The sequence below is a fragment of the Trichechus manatus genome, unplaced genomic scaffold, assembly GCF_000243295.1.
Source record: "Trichechus manatus latirostris isolate Lorelei unplaced genomic scaffold, TriManLat1.0 scaffold00277, whole genome shotgun sequence".
Classification (NCBI taxonomy): domain Eukaryota; kingdom Metazoa; phylum Chordata; class Mammalia; order Sirenia; family Trichechidae; genus Trichechus; species Trichechus manatus.
Window position 1 is genome coordinate 1,691,118 of NW_004444213.1, and position 27,614 is coordinate 1,718,731.

Here is a 27,614-nt window from a genome sequence, read left to right on the forward strand (position 1 = left end):
AAGTGTTGTTGAGGACGTGGAGAGATTGGAACCCTCATGCATTGCTGAAGGGAATGTAAAATGGTGTAACCACCATGGGAAACCATTTGCAAGTTCCTCAAAAAGTTAAACGTAGAATTACCATATAAGCTAGCAATTCCACTTCTAGGTATATATCCAAGAGAGTTGAAAGCAGGGACTCAAATAGATACTTGCACACCAATGTTCACTGCAGCATTATCTTCAATAGCCAAAGGGTGGCAACAACCCAAGTGTCCATCAACAGAGGAATGGATACACAAAATGTGGTCTATTCATACAATGGAGTATTATTCAGCCATGAAGAGAAATGAAGTTCTGGTACATGCTTCAAGATGGATGAACTTTGAAAACATTGTGCTCAGTGAAATAAGACACAAAAGGACAAATATTGTGTAATCTGACTTACATGAAATATCTAGAATAGGAAATGCATAGAGACAAAAGTTTATTAGTGGTTATTAGGGACCAGAGGAAAGAGGAAATTGGGAGTTATTATTTAAGGCGTACTGAGTTTCTGTAAACCTTTCGGAAATGGATAGTGGTGATGTAGCACAACATGGCAAAAGTAATTAATGTCACCGAGTTGTACACTTAAAATGGTTAAAATGACAATCTTTTTGTTATATATATTTTACTACAATAAAATTAAAAATTTAAAAAGAGAAAGAGATGTTATAGTAAATACAGTTCGGGTGAAGTACATGTCGTTGTGTTCTCGTTCTTTGAATTCATGCGTAAGAAGTAGTGTTGTGCCATGGTTCAGAAAGATCTGGACAGGAATCTTACCACTTACCACATGTGTACCCTTGAGTGTGACACTCAATGGCTCTGAACCTCAATTTCCTCATCTATAAAATAGGCATAAATGGTTAGTTATTAGAGGAGAAAACAAGCCTTCAGGAGAGCACCCGGCAAATTAATTGCTCAATAAATGATAAGAATTCAATCCAATAAATAGTTTTTAGTATTGGCTACGTGCAAGGCAACAGGTCCAGAGAGTATCATAAATCAACTAACAATCTAGCTCTCCCTGCTTAAACAAGGCAAATAGGAGAATATGAGTGTCAACAAGAAAAAAAAATCACTGTAAGAATTCAGAGGGGGCCTGAAGAAAGACTTTTGAGAGATGAGGGGACTTTGACAGTTGGTTTTCCCCTCTTCACCTCAGTCCCAAGATGGTCCTGTTCCTCTTTGAAGTGGGCCTTGGCAAAAGCAGAAGCATCCAATGGGAGAGATAGAGACTCCGCCTAGGAAGAGAGAACAGCAAGGGAACCTCGGAAGGGGACTGCAGCCATTGACCATTGGGCCAAAGGTAGGTCAGACATTGTTACCCAAAAGAAGGAGGAGAAGGAAGAAAAGGAACAGATGCTGCATAGACTCAAAGGCAATAGATGTGCCCTTCAGGAAGTGTTGCTGTTGTTGGGTGCCATCAAGTCGGTTCCAACTCATAGCGGCCCTATTGGACAGAGCAGAACTGATCCATAGGGTTTCCTAGGCTGTAATCTTTATGGAAGCAGATCACCAGCTCTTGCTTTCAAACTGTCGACCTTTCAGTTAGCAGTTGCGCACTTAACCATTGTGTCACCAGGGCTCCTTACAGTAAGGGTAGGAAGTGCATTTCTTCTACATGAGGCAATTTTATTAATTGTCGTACCACCTCTATTTTGTCTGTCCTCTGCAGAAAAGGCTAAGGTTATGCTTTTGATGGCTTCACACACGGTCAACATCACAACACTCCCAGGGATATTTACTGCCCTAACCCAAAAGTTGTTTCTTCCACAGGTATTCCTCATCAGCACTTTGGTACAAAAGTATATTAAAAATTCTGGATAATCTCAGTGTCCAATTGCTCATTCTCCTCACTCAACCATGACTCTGGGTCCAGTTGTCTTCTGATCACTTTCCAGCCTTATCTTGCACCACCTTCCTCCCCTCACTTGTTGCCAGCCACACAGGTGTCCTTTCATTTCCTTGGAGGCAACAAACATATTCCATCCCAAGGTCTCTGCACATGCCACTTCTATGTCAATGATGACATTCCTTTTTCTGTCCCCAAAGTCAGCTCCTTCCTGTATTTCAGGTCTCCACTTCAATACTGAATATACCATGGACTGTCAAGGAATGAACAAATCTGTCTTGGAAGAAGTACAGCCAGAATGCTCCTTAGAAGTGAAGATGGTGAGACTTTGTCTCTTGTACTTTGGACAGATTATCAGGAGGGACCAGTCCCTGGAGAAGGACATCATGCTTGGTTAAGTAGAGGGTCAGCGAAAAAGAAGAAGGCCATCAATGAGTTGTATTGACACAGTGGCTGCAACGATGGGCTGAAACATAGCAACAATTATAAGAATGATGCAGGACCTGGCAGTGTTTTGTTCTGTTGTACATAGGGTCGCTATGAGTCTGAACCTATTCAATGGCACCTAACAACAACATTTCAGTAACACCTCCTCAGAGAGTTTTTTGGACCACTTCACCTAAACTATGTATGTCTTCAACCCCTCCACATCAGCCATCCCTTGCTTCCTTCCTAGCCCTTCTCACCACGTGCAGTGATCTTGCTCATTTTCCTGTTACTGTCTTTCTCCCCCTAGTAGACTACATGTGCCATGAGGCAGGGACTATGCCTGTCTTGTTTGTTATACTGTAGCATCCAGTTGGGAATGCAATGAAATATTTAACGAATGGATGAATGAGTGAATGAACAAACAAACACACTTGGTCTCTCTGAACCTTAATCCCAGTCTTTCTGTTTGAAGCGTGCACTAATTTCTGGTGCTTAACAGGTACGCGGAGCGATGTGCTATGAGGTGGTGATGGCCATAAAGATTTGTAATTCTATTACTTTTAACCTGGTTTGAACTCAGTTCCATTAGTGACTTCCAGATTTAACTAGTGGCACCATCTGGCTCCAAATGCCATGGTCTCATTAAATGAGCAGTAATAGTAAAAGTAATTGCAAAAGAATAAAGGAGATTAAGGAGGGATAGATCATTTTATTTCTCAAATTCTCTTGACTACAATTAAATGTTGGCACCAGGCAAACAGAGCAGGCACTGATTAGTGCTAAAAAGCAATGATCTAAGATGCGTTTTCCAAGGCCTACCATGTCTGGTAAGCCTAGAAGACTAAATATAAGCCTTCCATCGACTTTCAGGCCAGAATGATTTCTTTCATTACTCTTTCTCCCATTCTGCAGAAATGTGTACAGCATTGATTCTAACAGTTTTCTGTCATTCCAACAAAAATTATTTGGCTAAGGAATTAAAAATTATGTGGCACTGAGTGAAGAGAGTTGTGTAGCTTTTTGTTGTTGTTGTTGTTGGATGCCGTCGAGTTAATTCCAGCTCAGAGCGATCCTACGTGACACAGTAGAACTACCCCATAGGGTTTCCTAGGCTGTAATTTTTATGGAAGCAGATTGCCAGGTCTTTCTCCTGCAAAGCCACTGGCTGGGTTCGAACTGTCAACCTTTCGATTAGCATCTGAGTGCTTAACCATTGTGGAAACTTATATAAAATGCATTACAGGAATCTAACAAGAGCCATTGGGAGCATGTTGAATAAATGGGTAGGTGTCCATATCACAGACTCATAAGATTCATGGCTGCCAGCTTTATCATTTCTCTTGAGATTGTTTCTTTTCATTTTGGTCATCTCTATAGTAATATTATTCAAGAAAAATCAGTAAATTTAGACCAAATGTAAGCCAAATTTTCATCTGATCCATCAACCACAAAGTTGGCAGATCCCTTCCAATTTCTTCGAATAGCATGATTCCTAAATTCCTGAACTCCACTGTCATCTAGCGTGTAGAGGCCAGGGATGTTGCTAAACATCCTACAATGTGCAAGACAGTCCCCACAATGAAAAATGCGCAAAATGTTAATAGTGTCAATGTGGAGAAAGCCTGGTGGAGAGGTAAGAATGTTCGGGGGATTCAGGGCAGAGACAGAGCCTGGTAAGTATGGGAAAGAGGGAAAAGACTTAACAGTAACTTTAGGACTTCCTTCTTCCTCTGACTAAACCGCCTTCCCCAACCTCATGTCCAAGTCCATGCGGCCTGCCAGACTCAGCTCAGGCACAGCCGCCTGGCTAGGTCCACTCCCATCCTCTCTTGCTCCTCCCCTACCCCATGGTCCCCAAACAATTGCAACGTGGGTGAGAGCAGGAGAGGGTGTCCAGAGGGAGCTGCGTCACCCTAACGTCTAGGTGGCGGGGGGGTCAGAGGTCACCTATGGAGTGAAAACTGGGGTCAGAGTGTAACCTGACCCTACAAATGCCAGTAAATTTCCATTAGTCCTTAAACTGGCCCAAGCCGGATCTGGCTGGCCCCACATGCACTGAAGGGCCAGCTGTGGCCGCTAATTGACTTCAACAGTGGACGCAGCAACCGGCGGGATGAATCATAACGAAAATCAGCACCTGGACCCTACTCCAGAGTGAGCGGTCTGACAAGAACCACGTCACCTCCTGTTTCCTGGCTGCCTTTTTGAATTTTCCCTCCCTAGTATGCCTGCTCGGCCACCATCTTGCTGCCCAAATCATACATAAGCCCTGCTTCCCCGTAGCTTGGGGAGTCAGATCTGAGGAATTTCCTCCCAGCTCCTTGCTCTGCGCATTGCAATAAATTTACTTTCTCTTTCTCCAAGGCCAGTGTCCAGATAGATGGCAAATCTGAGCTCGCTGGACAAAGACCCACCTTCTAGGGTTTGGTAACAAGAGCATGGAGGTGGCTCCACAGCAGGAAGTGGTGGGCAATTTCTTATCCTTAAACTATCCCCCATGTTCACCTGTCAGTGGAGGCTCGCATGCTGCCATGTCAAACAGGTTTCAGCAGAGCTTCCAGAGTAAGATAGACTAGGAAGAAAGGTGATCTACTTCCAAAAACGAGCCAGTGAAAACTCTGTGGATCACAATCCACAACCGACTGTGGGGATGGCGCAGGACCTACCGGACAGTATTTCCTTCCAAGTGCATGGGATCATCGCGAATCAGGGGCCAACTCCATATCGGCTAACAGCAACAACAGTCACTCAAACACCTGTTTCTGTTTCTGCTACCTCCACACAGGTGAGAATGACCGAAAAAGAGCCCAGGAGTCAACCTACTCTGTTACAGCAAATAACACGGAAGGAGAAGCCAGATACCTCCTTCTGGTGGATCCACTGAATTGGGTGCACAGTTCTATGCGGAGAGTGGCCACATAAGCATATAGGTTATTGACATCATCCACATGTAATGGACCCCCAGAGGCTCTGCCCAGCAATGTCCCATTCAAAGGGGCATCAGTCTGGCAGCCAGAAATAAAGGAAAGAGGACTTAAATCTTTCCTCTTGACAAAACATCAAAGAGATACATTCACGGTGCACAACAAAAGTTTGAGCCATCTCTTTGCCCTGTCCCTCAACAGCACACCGGGCAGCAAAGAGCAGATTTAAGCCCTTTGGAGGGAAATATTGAAGGCCCTCCAACATGGGAGAACCAACTGGCTAAAGAGTCATACACAGGACTCCATTTGACAGACAGCTCTCAGCTGTTAGGACTCCTGGCGTGGTCATTTACATCAACTTTCCCATCTTCTGTTAAGGCTGGCCCCCTCCCCACACACGTGTATACATGTACATGCATACACATGCAGGCACATATACATAATACACACAAGGGTACTCTTACACACATATGTGCATGCATGTACTTACACACACATACATATGTACACAATGCATACAAGGGCACCCATACATACATGCATATCCATGACCTCAAGCACATGTGCAAACGTACACATGTGTGCACTTATACACCTGCAGGTGTGTGCACAGGTACACGTGCATGTATGCACACATCCACACAAGTACATTGCACACATCCACACGTGTGTGCATGCTCACACATACATATGCATCTCCCCCTCCTAGCTACACTCTATGAATTCTCCTTCAAACCCAGCCAGGCCTCCTTTCCCTTTCCCCAGCCTAGGGTCTGTCCATACCCACATCAGCCCATCACCGGGATCATTCCCACAACAAACAGGTGACCCCAGCAGGATTGTCTACCCCTTAGAGGATGGGGAGGGGAGATTGCTAACACTCATCATTCAATATCTGCTCCTTCATGCCTGCACCTCTGCAGAAATAATTTAAAAGCACCCAGATGACCAAGAAGAGAAGGCCTGTTGGTGTCGTGACCCCGGCCCATGTCCTCTTTCATTTATTCAGGGAGGGACACAACCCAAGGATTCCAGAGAGCGAATAGTTCTCCGTTCTCATTTTCCTAATGAGGAAGTTGAAGCCCGGGGAGCTTAGTGACCCATTTCCTCAGAAGATTTTTATTGTCCTTTAAGAACGTGAAATCCAGGGGGATTAACGTGAGGACAAGGAGCCCTGGGGTCGGGAAGTCCTGAGTCCTGTCAGTTCCGGGTGACTAGAGGCACCCAGCTCCAAGACAAGCAGCCACAAATCACTGGTCCAGCTGAAAGGAACTGACAGCAGGGCTTGAAAGGAAATCCATTTCTGGAACCATCAAGAGTGCTGCTACTTTTTTCTCCTTGGCTTCAGCCGAGCAGACGCAAAGTAAAGCGAAAGCCCCTGGGAGTTTTCAGGCTGAGCGGCGCTAGGCGTACTGGGAGGTTTACCCAGAGGCCACCAGAGGGGACTTAGAGGCAAAAGCACTCCACATCAACACAGAAGAGAGCTTTTCCTTTATCGTCACTCTCCTCAGAGAAAAATTAACCAGGCATCAGAGCCATCTGCCAGTATGGAATGGAAGAAGGGAAACAAGGAAGAAGGAGAAAGGAGGACAGTTGGGGGAAGAAAGAAATAAAAAAGAACCATTTGCCTTCAAGTCGACTCCAACTCAGGGCAACCCCATGTGTGTCAGGGTAGAACTGTGCTCCACAGGGTTTTCAATGGCTGGTTTTTCAGAAGTAGATCACCAGGCCTTTCTTCTGAGCTGCCTCCAACCTTTAGGTTAACCGTTTGCACCACCCAGGGACCAGGAAACTGGGATAAAGACACTTGGCTCTTAACAGACAAGTGAAATGGACTTACGTTAGTCATATAAAGAGAGAGTTTGAGCTTGGCAACGTTATTTTTCTTTCATATTTACTTAAAAGCAATAAAGCAAAATGAGCAATGGAATTTCACTTTTATCCACACAAAATTATTGCAAACACTACACCCCCGGCTCATAACTTAAAAAAAAAAAAGAGCTACTCCGTCTCTGAATGGGGGCCTGTGGTGTTGTGGATTGTTTTAAAAAGGAAAAGACGAAGCACTGCGCTGGGGGAAGAATGTGCGTTGGGGCTGAGGGCAGGAAGGATTGCTGAAGATGTGCGTTGGGCCATCACCCCTGCCTGGCTCTTTGTCCACGAGGTGCAGCTCGCTGAAGAAGTCCTCAGGCCTGCCCTGACAGCTTTTCGTGTTGCCTGGCAAACTCATTGCTGACTATGAGGGCGTGGTTCAAACGGTAGCCATATGGTGAAGCATTTACCCAGGTCACAGAAGTCAAAGGAGTCACTAAGCGATCTGTAAGGAGCCCTGGCGACAAACAGTTGAGCCCTCAGCTGCTAACCAAAAGGTCAACAGTTCAAACCCCCCAGTGGCTCAGTGGGAGACAGACCTGGCGATCTGCTCCCATAAAGACTACAGCCTAGGAAACCCTATGGGAAGTTCTGCTCTATCACATGGGGTTGCTATGAGTTGGAATCGACTCCATGGCACCCAACAATAACAACAAAGAGATCTCTAGATGCAGTGACCACCTTGTATGTGTATGGACTACAGGCTGGGCAAGGTCTAAGCATATTTCAGAGTCAGGATTTGAACCCGAGTGGAGCCCCGGTGGCCAAGTGGTTAAGAGCTCAGCTGCTAACCAAAAGGTAGGCAGTTCGAATCCACCAGCCACTGCTTGGAAACCCTATGGGGGCAGTTCCACTCTGTCCTATAGGGTCACTATGAGTTGGAATCGACTCGACAGCAACAGGTTTTTTATGGTATGAGTCTCTAGAGCTATCATAACAAAGTACCACAAACTAGGCGGCTTAAAATTTATTCCCTCACAGTCCTGGAGACTAGAGGTCCGAAATCAAGATGGCGGCAGGGCCATGCTCTCTCCGAAGGCTCCAGGGGAGGTTTTTGCCTTGCCTCTCCCAGCTTCTGGAGGCCCCCGGTGTTCCTTGGCTTGTGGGAGCCTCACTCCAATCTCTGGCTGTCTTCCTTCTGTGCCTGTTTGTCTGTCTGTGTCTCTTCTCCTGTTCCTATAAGGACATCACTCCTATTGGATTAGGGCCCACCGTACTCTAGTATGACCTCAGGTAGACTTAACTACTTACGTCTGCAAAGACCCTATTTCCGAATAAGGTCACATTCACAAGTACAGGAGTACTTCAACGTATATTTTTGGGAGACATAAATCAACCCATAACAACAGACCAGCTGGTTCAAGGTTGGGCTCTTAACCCCTAGAAGATATGCTGTATCCTCTGCTTCAAACGCTGTTCACCTGAGAATAAAGAGAGCAGGATACAAAGAAAAGATCAGTCCAAAGGACTAATGGACCACGGCTACCAAGGCCTCCACCAGACTGAGTCCAGTACATCTAGATAGTGCCCAGCTACCACCATTGACTGCTCTGACTGGGATGACAATAGAGGGTCCTGGACAGAGCTGGAGAAGGATGTAGAGCAAAGTTCTAACACAAAAAAAGACCAGATTTACTGGCCTCACAGAGACTGGAGAAACCCTAGAGTATGGCCCCCAGACACCCTTTTAGCTCAGTGGTGAAGTCACTCCCGAGGTTCACCATTCAGCCGGAGATTGGACAGCCCCATAAAAAAAATTGGACTAATGAGGCACAGCAGTCCAGGGACAAGGACTAGAAGGCAGGAGGGAACAAGAAAGCTAGTGATAGGGAACCCAAGGTTGAAAAAGGACAGTGTTAACATGTCGTGGGGTTATTAACCATTGTCATAGGGCAATATGTGTACTGTTTAATGAGAAACTATTCTGTTCTGTAAACCTTCATTTAAAGTACAGAAAAAAAATAATTATCTACATGAGATCAAATTGACAACAGCAACTCAAAAAGTTTGATGGGAAGCCTAGGGGGCAGTGAGTTGAAGATAATGGTGATGGAATAATCTGGAAAAGGATGAGAGAATAGCACAACTGGAAGAACGTAATCAATGTCACTGAATTGTACATGTAGAAATTTTTGAAATCGTGTGCCTTTGGCTATGTATATTTTCACCAAAAAAGAAAAAAGGTCGAGAAGGGAGAGTGTTGACATGTTGTGGGTTTCTTAACCAATGTCATAAAACAATATGCATAATATGTGTAATGAGAAACTATTTGTCCTGTAAACCTTCACCTAAAGTACAATAAAAAAAATTAAAAAAAAAAAAAACACTGTTCATCTGATCAACCCTATTTGTCCTGTTTCTGGATGCCTCCTGCCTCCTCCCCCAGAGCCAGCTGGGAGCCCTTCCTACCTGCTCCCTCAGAGCCCTGCACCGAAGTCCCCCTTCACCACCCATGAAACTTGACCACAACTTCCTTTGACTTGCCTTCCTCTGTAGATCGTACGGTCCTTGCAGACAGGTTTATGGTTATGTTTAGGCACAATAAGACACATAATTTATGTGTTTGCATGCATGATTTCATGAATTAGTGAAAAAACTATGTTTTTGTCCCACAAGAGCTCCTAATCAAGCGGGGGAAACGTACCCCTACATAATGACCATGACCCCTGTAGACAGGCTACTCGGGCTGCAGTCAAGTTTATAAATCAGGTGCCGTCCCCAGACAGGGAAGGACTGGGACCTCTGCCTGGAGTACAAGGAAAAGGACGATGGTGCTTAATTTAGGATGAGCAATATTTTAACAAGGAGCCCTGGTGGTGCAGTGGTTAAGCACTCAGCTGCTAACTGCAAGGTCGGTGGTTCAAATCCACCAACAGCTTCACGGGAGAAAGATGTGGCAGTCTACTTCCATAAAAGATTACATACAGCCTTGGAAACTCTATGGGGCTGTTCTACTCTGTCCTATAGGGTCGCTATGAGTCAGAATTGAGTTGACAGCAATGGTTTTGTTTTAATATTTTAACAGAAGGAAGTGGTGATTCAATGGTAGAATTCTCTCCTTCTAGGAGATTGACCTGGGTTCGATTCCCAGCCAATGCACCTACTGCACAGCCACCACCCGTCTGTCATTGGAGGCTTGTGCGTTCCTATGACGCTGAACAGGTTGCAGCAGAGTTTCCAGACTAAAACAGACTAAGAAAAAAGGCCTGGCGATCTACTTCTGAAAATCAGCCAGTGGAAACCCTATGGATCATGATGGTCTGACCCACAACAGATCATGGGGATGGTGCAGGACTGGGCAATGTTTTGTTCGGTTACGCATGGGGTCACCATGAGTTGGGGCCAACTCAATGGCAGCGAACAAGGTATTATCAAAGAAGCGCTCACAGTGGGCGTAGAATGATGACACATTGCAGGTATGCGGCGGGGGAGGATTTCTTCCTGCCAAACCAACCTTCAGTAGGGAAACGAGCCTGATTTTAAAAAATTGACGAGGGAATGTGCGCGTGCAGCCCCCGAAGCCCTAGATGGATCCGAAACTAACAGCGTCTTTCCCCTGAAGGTTTCTGTCTGCGGGAAAATAAAGGTCCGTCCCTTGGCCTGGGGTGGGGCAGGGACGGTAGTGGGGTGTTTGTCTCCAGTATGCAGCCCCTGCTCAGTCCCGGGGCATCACCTCTGAGCCTGCTATTTTTGAGACAGAGGCTGAGGCTGGACTGTCTCCATGACAACAAACAGCTTCAGTCCCCAAGTGGACCAACAGGATGCAGGGTGGGGGGACATGCCTTCCCCAATTCTCCCTGGAATGAGTGTGGCTCTGGAGCAGAGGACCCCAGGAAAGCTCGAGTGGATGCCACCTTCAGCCAGGGCATCACGGTCCCACACAGGCCCAAGGCTCCATCCCTAGACGGGTTTGTGAGCCTCAAGACAGAGTCTGAGCAGCTGTTTGTGGGGTCACACAATACCCCGTAACCTCGGAAATAATTAGGCATGTCTGAGTGGTGGGTAAGTCCCTGGTTGGTGCAAACAGCTAACAAGCTCAGCTGCTAACCTAAAGGTTGAAGGTTTGAGTCCACCCAGAGGTGCCTCAGAAGAAAGGCCTGGTGATCTACTTCTGAAAGGTCATAGCCTTGAAAACCCTATGAAGCATAGTCCTCTGACACACTGGAGTTGCCATGAGTTGGAATCCACTTGGTAACTGGTGGTGATCCCAGCAGTGGTGACACATGGAGGTGGCTGCCAGTCAGGGAAGTGGGAGACCCTCAGGCTACAAATGGGTGCCTTCTCGGGGCTGGGGGGACAGGCAGGTGGGCCATGGAATCCAAATATGGCCATGCTGGCAATGCTGAAGCCACAGTGGAAAATTTTCTGTTTGCATTGAATCAGAATGTTCTGGTCACCTGCTTAGAGAAGTCAGCCCAGGTAACTCTGGGAGCCAAATCCCTGGAGAAGTGAATCTGATGGTAAAAAGAAGTTTTAATTTTTTTCACTCTCAACAGAATGACACAAAACACATGCCAGTTCTTCTGTTACTTAATTCATCAACACACCCCTTGAAATCAAGTTGCAGGGTTATCAGTGGTGGTGAACAGTACACAGGACACATTTAGTACCAGATACAACACATAGCACCTTTGATTAAACGTATGCTCCATAAACGTACTATTTCCATGCGTTACACTGAAAACCACTATTCATTAGCAAAAACCACAGAGTGACGTGCAGAAGCGTCCACTGGACGAGCTAGGCTGAACACATTTAAACGTTCCTTCTCTAATACAAATGGCATCGTTCTAGTTTTCTGTACCTGGTGTCAATGGCAGAATTTCTTTTGTGGTTGACAAGGATGTGCACAAAGGCCTATTTTTTTTAAATTAACAAACACACGGTGAGTGGAAATATGAATAAATAGACAAATTCACTAAATAGATGATGCTGAATTTTGTCTTCTGGGAAGTTCGCAGATTATTTACTGATTTCAGTGCAATGAATTACATAATGTGGCCGTTCTAGCCATGGTCTTTGTGACTTATACACAATGACTGAGTGGGACTATGCAAATAAGGTATACAGAACCTGTGATGGTTGGGGTTATGTGTCAACTTGACTAGGCCATGATTCCCAGTAATGCATGGTTTTCCTCCATTTTATGTGTTGTGGATCCTGACCTTTACATGTTGATGAGGCAGGACTGGTATAAGGTGTGTCTTGGGTCATAGTCCTGCAGGAGGTCGTGACTCAAGCCCTACCCTTACTAAAGTTACGCCCTCTCCTGGGGTGTGCTCTGCATCTAAGATATATGTATGTGTCCTGGCGAGGCTCTCTCTCTCTGCCTCTGGATCCCGCCTCTTGTTCGTGATCAGCTGACCTCCCCAGAGACCTGCTGTCTGACCTGCTGCTTCTGGGACTCGCCAGCCTCCACAGCCCCGTGGGCCAGCGGCCTATCGTGTGGCCTGATTCACCAGCTTCTGCAGCCTTATTCAGACCACAGTTCAGCCTGTGGTCTGAACTTCCAGTTTGGATTCATCAACCCTGCAGCCACGCAAGTCAGGAGAAGCCTATGCCTGACCCACAAATTTGGGACTCGCCAGCCTTCACAACCATTTCCTTTATACAGTTCATGAGTTCTGTGAGACATTGCAGCAAATTAAGGAACGCAAAGATGGGAGGGAGACTACTGAGGGAAGAGAGTGTAGTTGATGTTAGAGGTGATGGAGTGGTACAACAGCTTGGAAATTTGGACATTTGGGATGTCTTTAACCTCTGCCTCATAGGAACCAGCTTTGTGCTGATCCTTATAAGAGAAATTATTCGTTTACTGATTTTATTCAAATTCCCTGTTTGAATTGAGGTTGGGACTGTTGTTTCTCTCTGTACAGTTTTATGCACAGTGTCATATATTTTACTTTTTCTACTCAGTACGGAGATGAATGAAACCTCTGGGTGGTTTTAGGAAAGGCAGATATTTTAGCGGCCATGGTGAAATGCTTTGTACTAGGAGGGAATTTTTGAGAATTTCATTCATCGACAATCTTTGTCACGAAAATTTTGTCTCATCTACCCTCAGCATCTAAAACCAAGAATTGATGAAACGCATTGAACAAGATTCCCTTTTAGGCCACTATTGAGATCTATGTAAAGAAGGTATCTTTTATTTGGATTCATTCCCTGCAAACATGAATGTTGTGACTACTCATTGCAACTACTGCCCAGGCAAAATGAAAACAAACTTTTTTGGTTCATGTTTTTGTAGTTCTCCTAATCAGGTGGTTTTTTTCATAGCCTCTTACTAAGTTTTCATTCTTCAATCTTGGAATTTATAGTCTATTTAAAGTTGAAAAAAACTAATGATGGGCACTTAAATTACCTATGGGCTTCCAGTACCTCTCCTTTGGGCTCAGATACTACCACTTCCAGAGAAAGCTGGGTCCATGAGTGTTCATTCAATAAGATAATCTCCCCATCCCAACCCAATGCTATACCATCACCTTCACCACCCATCACAATTAATAAGCATACTGGCTTCTTTCTAAACTAAGGATTAAATATATTATTTCATTTTAATACTTGTGAATTCATATATCTCATATCTTATACTCAAGTTAATAATTCCTATTTGCTATACATTTATGAAAAAGTCTTATAAATGGTTTGATAATCAATAGACATTCCTGGTAATATAGACTTGGGAAATTACCCCAAATGCAGGAAAAATCATGCACAAAAAGCACAGACATGCTCATCCCAATGACCAACCAGAAACAATCTTCAAGGACCAACATTACAGAAATCAGTAAATGTTGAATATTATGCAATTATTAATCTAATGCTTCAGAAGGCCATGAATAAAAAGAAAGCATTTTGCTAAAATAGTAAGTGAAAAAGACTATATAAAATTGTATCTGTACTGTGAAGACATTATGTAAGTTTCCACAGGAGAAATGAAACATGCATAGAAAACAAAACAGACTTGAAAAAAAAAACATCGTGAAATGTTTCTGAGGATTATGTTTAGGTAGTGGGACTATTCATATTCTTTCTACTAAATTTTCTATACTACCTAGGTGTTATTTTAATGGGAAAATAATAAAGAGGAGAAGAAGGAGCACCCAATGAAAACCAAATCAGTAGTGCCTCTCATGGTTCTATTTTGGGGTGATTTCGCATTGATAGGAGTGAGGATGCTTTCTTCGATGGGCATTCCTGGTAAGACTCTGAGGGACACTGCTTTACCACCTTCCTCGATAGGTAAGAAGCATAAAGAAGAATTAAAATAGCTTCTACTGAAGGAAACAGCAGAGTCCTCTTTTAGAATCTGGACTGATTTGGGAGACTTTTAACAATATGGCAACTAATTAGCCACCCAATACCGAAAAGAAAATAGTGGGGAATCCACTGGAAGTGAACAAAATAATGCAGGAGGGAAAGCTTCAACAGGCTGGTATTTCTAGGAGAGATATTCTCCTCTAACCTACATGGGTCAAAAGTAAGAAAATTAGAGGATCAGGGAGGATGCAGAAGGACACTTTAAAAGCATCAGGGGCAAGTACGAGGTGCTGAGACACAGAAAGTAACAGGCACCCTTCAGCAGAAACACGTTCCAGGAAATGCTCTTCCTTGACATCTTCTTGTGTGAAATCAATCACACATTTTATTCTCAGACTTCAACACATTAATTAAAAACTGTCCACAGTGTACCCAGGGACTTGAAAAATTCTCACTTAGTAGTCAATATCAAAGTCGTTCATCAGCATTCCTTGAATCTTTTCAGTTTAGATAGCTCTGATATTATACCTGTGAAAACAAAGAAAGAACACTGTTAAGAACAGATTTCCCAATTCCATCCTCAGAATAAGGTTTGCTTCAAAATATACTGGTAATACATGAGTAATGGGTCCAAATACACTATTAAAAATGAGAGATTTTCTTTTGGTATTGAACTGGTTACGAGACCTTTATTTCTCTTAAAGATGCGTGTTTTTGCCAGTGTAAACTGAATGACTAAGGCTGAATGACAAAGGCTCAACTCATTCAATCTAGTTTAAGACCCAGAACTAAGGTTCTGAGTGCTTTATTTGCTCAGTGATTTCTGCATAAATAAAAGGAGTTCATAATAAAATCAAAAAATGCAATGATGTATCAAAATACAGTTTTATGATGACTCTCAAAGAAACGACTCCAAATTCTTTCACTGAACTACAATCGATGGATTATTATTTAGGGATTATGTGGTACAAATGGTTTGCGCTCGACTCTTGATGGTACAAACCCACCCAACAGTCCACAGAAAAAAAGGGTTGGCAATCTGCTTCCGTCAAGATTACAGCCAAGAAAACCCTATGGAGCAGTTTTACTCTGTAACACCTGGGGTCACCATGAGCTGGAATCAGCTCGACAGCAACTAACTACAACAACAGACTTGTATCTGTTGTTGTATCTCCCGAAAAGATATGTTGAAATCCTAGCGCCTGGCACCTATGAACATGACCTTGTTTGGAAATAGGGTCTTTGAATATGTTGTCAGTTAAGTTACCATGAGGTCATACTGGAGTAGGGTGGGTTGTAATCCAAAATGACTGGTGTCCTTATAAAAAGAGAAAAGACACATAGACAGACAGACACAGAAGCAAGACAGCCAGGTGAAGACAGAGGAGGGATGAAGCGATGCTGCCACAAGCCGAGGAATGCCCGGGACCACCAGAAGCTGGGAGAGACAAGGAAACATCCTCCCCAGAATCTTCAGGAGGAGCGTGGCCCTGCCGATACCCTGAATTCAGACTTCAAGCCTCCAGAAATATGAGAGAATAAATTTCTGTTATTTTAAGCCCACTCAGTTTATGGTATTTTGTTACAGCAGTCCTAGGAAAGTAATGTAAAATTTTTCAGAGGACCTCATTTCCCCATGGTCCTCAAGGAGGGTGCTTACAAATTTAAGTATAAAAGTACGAGAAAATAGGAGTCCTTGGGTGGCACAAGTGGTTATCGGTTATTGTGCTTGGCTGCTAACCAAAAGTTTGGTGGTTCGAGTCCCCCCAGAGGCACCTCGGAAGAAAGCCTTGGTGATCTACTTCCAAAAAATCAGCCATTGAAAACCCCATGGAGCACAGTTCTACTCTGACACACATGGGAGCACCATGAGTCGGGGTCGACTTGACAGCAACTGGTTCGTTATGAGAAAACATATGACCTTTCTCTTACCCTGGATTCTTATTTCCTTTCAACCTTAGCGTGGAAGAAATTAAAAATATACAACTGCCTGTTTTGGTCATCCCAAGTTACTGGGACCAAAGGCTGATTCAGGGACAGAGCCCAGATGGGAGAATCCATACAGATCTGCCCCCGCCCCATGTCAGTTCCCTGTTTTGCTTCAACTGCTGCAGTTCACACCTATGGGAGTGGGGCTGGCTGGCATTCCCTTGCCCTTCCCCTATCCCAGGGAGAGAAGATGGCCCCAACCCTCTAGAGAAAGAAGCACTCGAGAGGCACTAGAAGAATAAGATCTTAGCCTCATGCAGCTGGTTGCCAGGAGCCCTGCTAGCACAGTGGTTAAGAGCTCAGCTGTTAACCAAAAGGTAGGCAGTTCGAATCCACCAGGCGCTCCTTGGAAACCCGATGGGGCAGTTGTACTCCGTCCTATAGGGTCACTATGAGTCAGAATCGACTCGACGGCAACAGGTTTAGTTTGGTTTCAGTTGGTTGCATACAAACGTACATTTTCAGTGAGCTTCTCAAGGATATGCCCAAACAGACAGACACAGCAAACAGACGGATCCTAGATTCACAAGGAAAAAATATACCCAAAATTGGACATGTCAAATTCATGGTTTCCAAAAAATGTCAAGGGTTCAGAATTTATGGGGCACCTGTTTTCTCACGTACTTTTCTTCTTATCCTCCTTCTCTCGTGGGTGTGTATGTGCCAGCACGCACACGCACACACAACACACAGAAATGAAGTAATGTTTTCCTCCTCATTCATTCCCATTCACCAATTAACTAACTCTCTATATATTAATAATCGTTTAAGGTTAAGCAAAAGGCAAGTCGATAGGAAGCCAGTTCGTTTGCTCATTTTAATCACAGTCAACACACTTTTTAAAAATGACAGAAGAGGAGATTGGCGGCTGTGCAGATCTGCACTGGAATCTTTTCTGATTGTCTCAAATCTTCGATCACCTTTAGGTCTTTTATCATTTTTGATCGTTTTATCTGTTCCTGGTTGTTTTTCCTATCTTCAGCTCATAAATATAAAAAAATCGCAAATGTTTCAAAATCCAAATTATAATTTATTATAAAGTTTAATATTATTTCCATTAAACACCATTATGCTTTGAAATAAGTTATTCCTTAATACGCAAGGTTTATTTTCTCAAGCACACCGGGAGGCTGTACCTGCCCTTCCGATAACATAAAATATGCATCAACGTCACTCTAACAAAGCCCTCCACAACAGAGAATTTAATATGTTCTAGAACTGTCAGGAGGAGCCATGGTGACGCAGTGGTTAAAGCACTTGGCTGCTGACCCAAAGGCTGGTGGTTCGAGCCCACCAGGCGCTCCTCAGGAGAAAGAAGAGGCAGTCTGCTTCCATAAAGATTATGGCCTGGGGAACCCTTTGGGGCTGTTCTACTCTGTCCATAGGGTCGCTGTGAGTCGGAATCAACTCAATGGCACCTAACAATAACAACAATAGCAACGCCTTGGGTTAAATTCTGCCAGTTAATTGAGTTACATTTTTATTTCACAAATGAGCTACTGCTAAAAAAACTTGCAGTGTCACTGAAAAGACTTCTGCTAGTAAAAACAGACATTTGTATATCCCATAGCAACAAACATAAACGCTGTATCATGAGAATGAGGTAAATTCTGAGGCCCTGACCTGGAAAGCCATCCGTCATACACAGTTAAGTGAAAAAAATGAAAGCAAGTCTTAGAATGGTGTGACCTTGATTTAGTGATGTCAGTAGATGAATAGGTTTCGAGTGCTTTAAAAAGATCCAAAAGGACGCTTGCACCCTACTCTAGCGGCGCTAACCTCCAGGGTGGGGAGTGAAATTGGTGGAGAAGGTAAGGCGGGGGGCCTTTCGTGTGTTCTTTCCTATGTTCCTAAACTGTTTGAATTTTTTACAAAAAGGGTTATTTGCAAATGTGATACTGTATGAAAAGAAAATAACTGAAAAAAATCACGATTTTAAGTTAGACTTAAAATATGTAAATTTTCAGAGGAAAAACAAAAAAGAAGCCATCAGAATGACTTACCTGACTATAATTAGATTTGGCTCCCTTAGAATCCATGTGGTTTCATTTGATCTTATTAGCTATCTCTTTCAGAAGGCCCTTGAGATCATTAAGCTTGGAGAGGAGATAAAATAGAACTGGTCTTAAGATAAAATTTCCCAATTTTCAATTTCAAATAACGGTCCTAAGGTTTTTCCATGAAACAGACATGTATGTAAAACAACAAGTATGGCACGCATTGGAAGGGTGGAGTAAGGACAGCACGGGGTATTTCAGACTCTGTTCGTTGCTTACTTGCTGAAATCATAGAACTAGCAAGTGATCATTAGCCCCAATTAATATTTGCTTTGTTGTTGTTGTTGGGTGCTGTTGAGTGGATTTTGACTCACAGCAACCCTGTAGGACAGAGTAGAACCGCCCCATAGGGTTTCCAAGGCTGTAATCTTTACGGAAGCAGACTGCCACATCTTTCTCCCGTAGAACTGCTGGTGGGTTCCAACCGCCGACCTTTCAGTTGGCAGCCAAGCACTTAACCACTGTGCCACCAGGGCTCCTGTATTTGCTTTACCTAAATGCAAATTTAGGAGCCCCGGTGGTGCAGTGGTTAATAGCTCAGCTGCTAACCAAAAGGTCAGCAGTTCAAATCCACCAAGCACTCCTTGGAAACCCTAAAGGGCAGTTCTACTCTGTCCTATAGGGTCACTATGAGTCAGAATCGGCTCGACGGCAATGAGTGTGGTTTTTTAAAATGCAAATCACTAGTGGGTCCTACACAGAAACGATAGATTGTAATGATACAGAGAAAAAAAATCTATGGAAATAATAACAGTATATGTAACTAATCTAATAAAATTATAAAATACTAATAAAAATTTTCTTCGATGAAAGTATAACACTAATTAAAAAATGATGATATAATACCAATAAATCAAGTCTTAGTATGTGAAGGTCACCATTCAGGATACCATTCTCAGAATTCGTGATTAAATACCAAGTATCATCTCCTCTTCAGAGCCTGACAGGGAGCCGGCATTTTGGAGTAAGTGTCATTTCTGCTGAATTAACGTTAACTCCCGGCTCCCCAGCTGAGGGCAGGGTATGGGTGGGCAAACCCTCTCCATGCTCAATGTGCACATGTCAACTCAAGCATTAGCCACACTCTTCGAGTTAAGAGCCCGCTGTCATCAAGCTGATTCCGACTCATAGTGACCCCACGTGACAGAGTAGAACTGCCCCATAGGGTTTCCAAGGAGCAGCTGGTGGATTTGAACCGCCGACCTTTTGGTTAGCAGCTGAGCTCTTAACCACTGTGCCACCAGGGCTCCCTCCTCAAGTTAAGTAGATAACAAATTAGAGTGGCATGTAGAATGGTCTAGAGGCTCATAGGCTCCCAAACAGCTATTTTGAGCCTTTCTGGATTTCCCTGTAACTCCAAGGGCTTACACCTGCCTCAAAGAGCTCTGGTGGCGTGGTGGTTAAGAGCTCGGCTGCTAACAAAAAGGTCAGCAGTTCAAATCCACCAGCCGCTCCTTGGAAACCCTATGGGGCAGTTCTACTCTGTCACATGGGGTCACTATGAGTTGGAATCAACTTGACAGCACCCAACAGCAACAGCAACACCTGCCTCCACAGCTGAGAGATAGAAGAGAATGGGCCCTGGGTTAGACAGGGCAGAAAGACTTTCGAGATCACGGAAGCAGGCCTTCAGGACTGTTTCCTGTGTGGGCTGGGAGCCTGAGAAGCGACTCCATTCCAGCACCTAGCCCTCACCAGTCATGAAGAAAACTGGATATGGAACAGTCATGTCTATAATTTTTTTTTTAATAGTTAACTTCTCTATTTTCAAAGATATTATCAAAGATAATAGCTATAAAAAGTATTTTCCAAACAATAAACAGACCCATACCTTTGTATCCAGCTGTCGAAACCGATGCCTCATTCTGCAAAGAAATTTTAAAAAGAGAGAGAGAGAGAATTCGAGAGATGCTACCAGGCTCCATTTCACAGTCTTTGGAAGGGCAGAATACAGGTCATTTTCAATTTCAGCTAAATCAAGGCTCACTTGCCTTCACCTTTCTGAATGTCTTCCTAACACCCAAACTAAGCCGAGTTCCTCTCTCATCCCAGTTAGAAGGGCCGCAAATAAATGCTGTCTCTGCTGGTGGGGTGGTGGAAGGTGACCCGAGGTCATCCCTCCCTTCCAAAACCAAGGTCTAGCATCCAGGAATAGAGGGGAACTAGGGCGTCCACTCTGTTATTCAAAGGGAAGAATGCTCCAGGCTTCTTCCAATAGCTGTGTTGAACCTAACAAAGGGATTGCTGTTGTTGTTAGTTGCCCACGAGTCGATTCTGACTCACGGGAACCCCATGTGTGCCGAGCACAGCTGCTCCATGGGGTTTTCAAGGCTGTGACCTTTCAGAAGCAGATCATCAGATTTGCCTTCTGAGGCGCCTCTGGGTGGGTTCCAACTGCCAACCTTTCGGCTAGTAGTTGAGCGCATAACCATTTTGTGTTACCCGGGGATAACAAAGGGATTAATTGTGTTTACTCGTTTTTTGTTAAAGTGAATTTTGAGGTGAGTTTTGACCTCTCAGTAAGAGTGACTGGGGACAGTGAGGCACATTAATCTTTGTAACAGGAGCCCTGGTGGCACAACAGTTAAAATTCTCAGCTGCTAACTGAAGGATCAGTGGTTAGAACGCACTCAGCGGCTCTGAGGGAGAAAGACCGGGCGATGTGCTCCCTAAAAGATTACAACCTAGAAAACCCCATGGGGCAGTCCTACTCTGTCACATGGGGTCACCACGAGTCGGAATCGACTCCACGGCATACAACAACAATTATCCTCACAAGAAGAAGAGCATGCCTTCTACAAGGCCTGTATAACACACTACCCGTGGCCCGCCTATGGACTTAGCTGGCACTCATTTATTTTTATAGGGTATTTATAACAACTTCATGTGATTCATAAATGTTCAGGACTACTCAGGAGCACGTGCAACAGATTGTCTTAGTTATCTAGTGCTGCTATAACAGAAATACCACAAGTGGTTGGCTTTAACACACAGAAATTTATTCTCTCACAGCCTAGGACGCTAGAAGTCCAAATGACCAGTGCCAGCTCCAGGGGCAGCCTTTCTCTCTCTGTCAGCTCTCTCTCTCTGTCAGAAGGTCCATGACATCTATCTTCCCCTAGTCTAGGAACGTCTCAGTGCAGGGACCTAGGGTCCAAAGGATGCACACTGGTCCCAGCTCTGCTTTCTCAGTGGTATGAGATCCCCATGTCTCTGCTCGGCTTCTCTCTTATCTATCTCAGAAGAGATTGGCTTAAAACACAACCTAATCTTGTAGATTGAGTCCTGCCTCATTAACATAACTGCTTCTAATCCTGCCTTATTAACATTATAGAGGCAAGATTTACAACACATAGGATAATCACATCAGATGACAAAATGGTAGACAATCACACAATACTGGGAATCATGGCCTAGCAAAGTCGACACATATTTTGGGGGGACACGATTCAATCCATGACACGGATCGATCCAACAGTTTTCCCTCCTCCATCCCTCTAATTCTTCATCACAGAGATCCAGGTGTGGCACCTTTGAGATTGCGCTAACTGCCCACGATCTGCAGGTCTTCACAGAATCCACCTCCGCATCATGGCCAAGAGACCAAGCTCTAGTTACCTGGTTCCCTGGCCCCTGAACTGCAGGCTCCAAACACCTTGTTCTTCCCCAGGACCTGGGAGGACAATCAGCATGGTGAGGGGAGGCTGTTTTTTCTCCTCTTCATGAAAGAATGACGCATACTCAGCCGTTTATCATCTTCAATCAGCTGGGTAACATCTTTTTGGTGAATGAATTGTGTCTCCCAAAAATTTGTTGTAAATCCTAACCACTGTACTTGTGGTTATAACCCCACTGGGGAATGGGTTTTCCTTGTTATGTTAATGAGGCAGTGTTAGTATAGGGTGTGTCTTAAATCAGTCTCTTTTGAGATATAAAAGAGCAGATTAAGCACAAGCAAAAAAGGGAGCAGAGAGACAGAGGAGATACATGCCATACTACATGAAGATCAACAATGAACCAAGGAACAAGGACCTTCCCCCAGAGCCAACAGAGGGAGAAAGCTTTCCCCTTAGAGCCTGTGCCCTGAATTCAAACTTCTAGCTTCCTAACTGTGAGAAAACAAATTTCTGTTTCTTGAAGCCACCCACTCGTGGTATTTCTGTTATAACACAACTAGAGAACTAGCCTGCATGCTGCCAGCGTATACAACAAGCAAGCCTCACAAAGCAGAAAGGGAATGACTGACTTACTCCTCGGAGGTGTCGCTGGCTTTCGTGTGGATCTTGACGAGGTAATTTTCCTTCATGACGCCCTCCCATGCCAGAGTCTTGTTGTCCTCATTCGTGACACCTTGAACAAGGAGACAAAGAAGAAACACTCAGATGGTGTCATTGCCCCTTGCTTCTTAAACCAACACCTGCTAGGCATGTTGAGTTACTCTGGTACAAGGAGAAGGTGATTCGTCTTGCATAGGCTGATCTGAGGAACGTTGCTTATGAGGAACCACAGTAGAGTGATGCAATTTTAGTGAATTTGTTGGTAACAAAGAAGAATCGGAGCTGCCTGTGTGAACGGGAAAGGGAATCGTTATTCTAAAGAGAAGTCAGTCCAAATCCTTTCTGTGCATTTTGTGACTTAAGAACACCATTCCGCTAACGACGTCTGGTTCTCCCATTTGAAATGTGCTCCTCTTCTATCTTGAGGGTAAAACAAAAGAAAACAAACCCATTGCGCTTGAGTCAATTCCAACTCACAGCAACCCTATAGGACAGAGTAGAACTACCTCATAAAACTTCCAAGGAGTGACTGGTGGATTTGAATGCCAATCTTTTGGTTAGCAGCTGTAGCTCTTAACCACTGCACCATGAGGGCTCCATCTGGAGGGTGGCGCAAGCTAAAGGTTGGCAGTTCAAAGAAAGGCTGGCAAACTGCTTCCATAAAGAGTACAGGCAATAAAACCCTATGGAGCAGTTCTACTCTGTAACACATGGGGTCGCTGTGAGTTGGGGGCCAACTCAACAGCAGCTAACAACACCACCAGATATACTAAATCAATCATTCAGTCAGATAATTACTGACGGAGTGCCTACTCTCAACCTAAACCTGGGGTAGAAACTTCAGAGGGGAGGAAAATAAGACCTGGACATAGTTCCTGCCCTCAGAAAACATGCAGTCCAAGTTTGGAGAATTCTTCTTACTGTTTGTTGCTGCTGAGTCAGCCTCCTACTCATGGCAATCCTATGCACAACTGAACAAAACGCTGCCTGATCCTGCGCCATCCCCATGATCGGTTGCAGATCAGACCACTGTGATCTGTAGGGTTTTCACTGGCTGCTTTTTGGAAGTAGATCTCCAGCCCTTTCTTTGTAGTCTGTCTTAGTCTGGAAGCTCCGCTGAAACTTGTTCAGCATCATTACTTATAGACTGTCCTTTCGCCTAAGCCTGGAAAAGGAGCCCTGGTGGTGCAATGGTTAAGAGCTTGGCTGCTAACCAAAAGGTTAGCAGTTTGAACTCACCAGCGACTCCTTGGAAGAAAAGACCTGGTGATCTGTTCCATTAAAAATTACAGTCTAGAAAACTGTATGGGGCAGTTCTACTCAGTCCTATAGGGTCACTATGAGTCGGAATCGACTTGATGGCACACAACAACGAGAAGACCGGAAATGCTGTGAAATTAGCCTGGAGCCGCCACCAGCAAGATTCTTAGTTCAATTTCTTATAGTGTCTGAGCTTTTCAGGTTGGTAGGCCAGGAAAAAAAAAAAAAACGGAAAGAAAGAACAGACCAACATGCAATCAAAGTTTAAGGAATGGTAAGTGCTGTGGACATCAGGCTTCCACACAAATCCACGGGACAGGAAAGCATATATGTTTGTACAGGTGTTCACTTTGAATAATTTTATCTAGTTATTACTTTTAAATTACTGTTAAAATTTGTTTGTCTACACACTAAATTTTAGGAACCACTATAAGATCTTCCTAGGTTTAGAAAGAATTAATTGGAGGCCAATAACAAAGCCAATATGTAAGCAACTGGGTTTAAGGAAAACCTACATACCAAATATGGACATATTTGTAAATGGTGGTTATTCACTTTAGAAAATAATTCCTAACTGAATTTCTTTTCATTGTGTTTTTCCTAGCAAAGCCATTTCTTTCGATTCAATTTTTGACTCATAGTGATTGTGTTAGGAGCCAGACATCCTCTCCAACTTCAGTTTGCCACCTAGGCCCCTGCCAAGGCCTTACCCAGCCATACCCCTGTAGAAAACCTCTCTACCCTGACTTAAGCTGGACTCTATAGATAAGGTAGTTAAGTTCATAACTCAGTTTCCTGGGGTAACATTCAAATACACCTAATGGTAGCTAAGCTCATGAAATTATAGGACCCGACCTCACTAGTAGTTTAAGACTCCCCTCCTCACATGATTCACCCTCTTCCTGCTCGGACCTGGGACAGAAGACTACTGTCCACACGTCTCAGGTTGCTCCTCCCTCACCTCAAGGATCTGTAAGTAATAAACTTCTTTAAATCTATTTTGTGTCTTAGTCTTAAATCACACCTACAATATTGAATCTAACATTCTCTGGGAAGAGAAGGTTCCCACTCACCCTAGACCCACAGGAGGTGGATCCACTCCCAATGACTCCATGTCTACTCATACAGTAGTTAGTTAGTTTACCTATTAATATTATATTTACATTAAGGGAGCTCCCCCTTAAGGCTCCAGACTCAAAACAGTAATTCCATGGGACAAAGTAGAACTGCCCCATAGGGTTTTCTAGGCTGTAATCTTTACAGAAACAGGTCACTAGGTCTTTCTCCCACAGAGCTTCTGGGTGAGTTTGAACTGCCAACCTTTTTGTTAGCAGCCAAATACCACCTGGGCTCTTTACAAGCCCAAGAGGGGTACTTAAAGATAAACACACATAAGAGGTAAAGCAAGATGGTAAAGTGAGTGAATGCTCCCATTTACTCCCCCAGCAACTAACCCACTGAACAAAGAGTAAAAATAAGCACAGACTGAGATTTCAGAACTCTGGATGGCAGCTGAGATGTTGGAGTGTCGGGGTGAGTCCAGAAGTGGAGAGAGGAGAAGCAGGGACAGCACAGAAGCTGGGAAAACCTACACGCTAACATCGGGAGAACGCTCTCATAGCAGCCATTCTGGGATGGGGCTGGGCAAACCTCAAACAGGGAATACAGAAAGGGAGTTTATCTGAGGAAGCTGTGGCCCGATCTTTTAAGGTGGCTCAGATTGGCCTTGGGATTTTGTGGGCTGCACATTAGGAGGTGGAAAATGGAGACTGTGACACTGTGAGAATGCCACTGAATCTCGTTGAGGCCCAAGACAGATGGGCACTAGGACCAGGAGGAACTGCCAGGGCAGCAGGGTGAGAGAATACTTTGGATGGCTCCTTGCCCACAGTGGGACACTGTGGGAGAGCCTGTGTGGGGGCACCTGTGAGGGAAAGACATAGAGATCCCCCCACCTTCATCACAGGAAAGTTGAGCCTCACCACTTACGTCAGCTTCTGCGACCAGCTAAACTCTCCTCTTCCTGTGCATGCATGTTGAATTCCAGAGCTCAAGCATCCAGAACTCCTGAATCAACACTGAAAAAAACCTAAGAATAAGAGTGTCCTCCAATGGCTCTCAGGAGAAGATAATAGGCCCACGGCCCCAGGTCAATTCTGATTTGTGGAGACCCTGTGGGGCAGAGTGGAGCTGCTCCATGGGGTTTCCAGGGCTGTGAGCCTTTTCAGAGGCAGGCTGCCACATCTTATTCCCACCAAGCAGCTGGTGGGTGAGGGCCTGTCTTTCAGTTGGCAGCTGAGCTCTTGGCCACTGCACCACCAGGGTGCCCAATCAGAAGATTTTCCCACAAAAACTGGAATATGAAATTTAAAGTAAAAAAAATAATAAAAATAACAAAATGGCCCAAGTTCAACAAAAAAATAGCAAAACACACAAAATCACAAGAGAAGAACCAATCAAAAGTGAAACATGAAGAAGAGGAAATTTCTCATCTGAAGGCCAGACTAACAGGATGAACCGAAAATTTTCAGACTATAGTCTAAATATGTTTAAAGAAAGCAAAAAGCACACTGAAAACAAACTAGTGGAGATCAGGAAACAAATGGTGGAACAAAATGAGAGAATCAACAAAGAAACTGAAAACATCAAAAAAGAAAAAAACAAAGAGGACTACTAGAACTGAAGAATAAAGCAATTGAATTAGAAGAGCAAGAGAGACATTCAACAACAGAGTTGAACAAATAGAGTTGAACAGACAGAAGATAGAATAAATGAACTAGAACACAAAATAACTGAACTGATCAAGTCACAAGAGAACAAGAGAAAAGAACAAAGAAAAGCAAACAAACTCAAATGGAAATATGAGACTCAATTAAGAAATATAACATGAGAATTATTGGAATCCCAGAGCATCATGACAACAATAAAGGCACAGAAACAATTTTCCGAGAGAAAATCAAAGAGAATTTCCCAGACCTGAACAGAGAAGCAAGCCTACAAATACAGGCAGCTACACAAACCCTGATTAGAAGAAACAAAAAAATCAACTCTGTGCTATATCCTAATAAAATTCTTGAAAACCAAAGACAAGGAGAGATTTCTGAAAGCAACAAGAGAAAAACCCAATATAACATACCAATAAGAATCAGTGCCGATTTCAGCCCAGAAATTCTAGAGACCAGAAGAAAACAGAGCAACACATATACTATACTGAGTGAAAACAATTGCCAACCAAGAATTCTTTACCCAGCAAAGTTGTCATTCAAAAACAAGGGGCAAATCAAGACATTCCCAAACAAACAGAAGCTCTGGGAATTTACCCCTACCAGACCAGCTTTGCAAGATTTACTCAAGGGAGTACTCCAAGTGAAAGGGCAAGAGCATTAAATAAATACTCGTATCTATATACAGGAAAAAATAAATGAAAAATAAGAACGAGAGAGCAATCTCAAAAAATGAAACTCGACAATCATAAGGAACAAGTATATGATATTTTCAGGGAATAAACTCAATAATTAAAGCCCACAGACAATACAACATCAAGTTTGTAAGAAATAAGTACAAAGTAAACTTATCAAATATACATTGTATATTGATGTTAATGAAGATACACCAACAGAAATGGTGGAGGGAGGAGCATATCAGGAAGAGATTTATTATGTTA

At 43.9% G+C, this 27,614-nt stretch overlaps 1 protein-coding gene across 1 annotated transcript in view; it reads right to left on the minus strand.

Annotated features, from left to right (window-relative positions):
• Window positions 1-18,398: 18,398 nt before the first annotated feature.
• TRPM8 (transient receptor potential cation channel subfamily M member 8) overlaps window positions 18,399-27,614 on the minus strand; it is a 100,026-nt gene continuing 90,810 nt past the window's right edge. Inside the window, exons 22-24 of the mRNA XM_004390029.1 lie at window positions 22,664-22,763; window positions 20,245-20,278; window positions 18,399-18,452 (exon numbers count right to left, since the gene is read on the minus strand). Coding sequence (XP_004390086.1) covers window positions 18,402-18,452; window positions 20,245-20,278; window positions 22,664-22,763 — 185 coding nt within the window. The 3' untranslated portion in view covers window positions 18,399-18,401. The remainder of the gene's footprint in view (window positions 18,453-20,244; window positions 20,279-22,663; window positions 22,764-27,614) is intronic.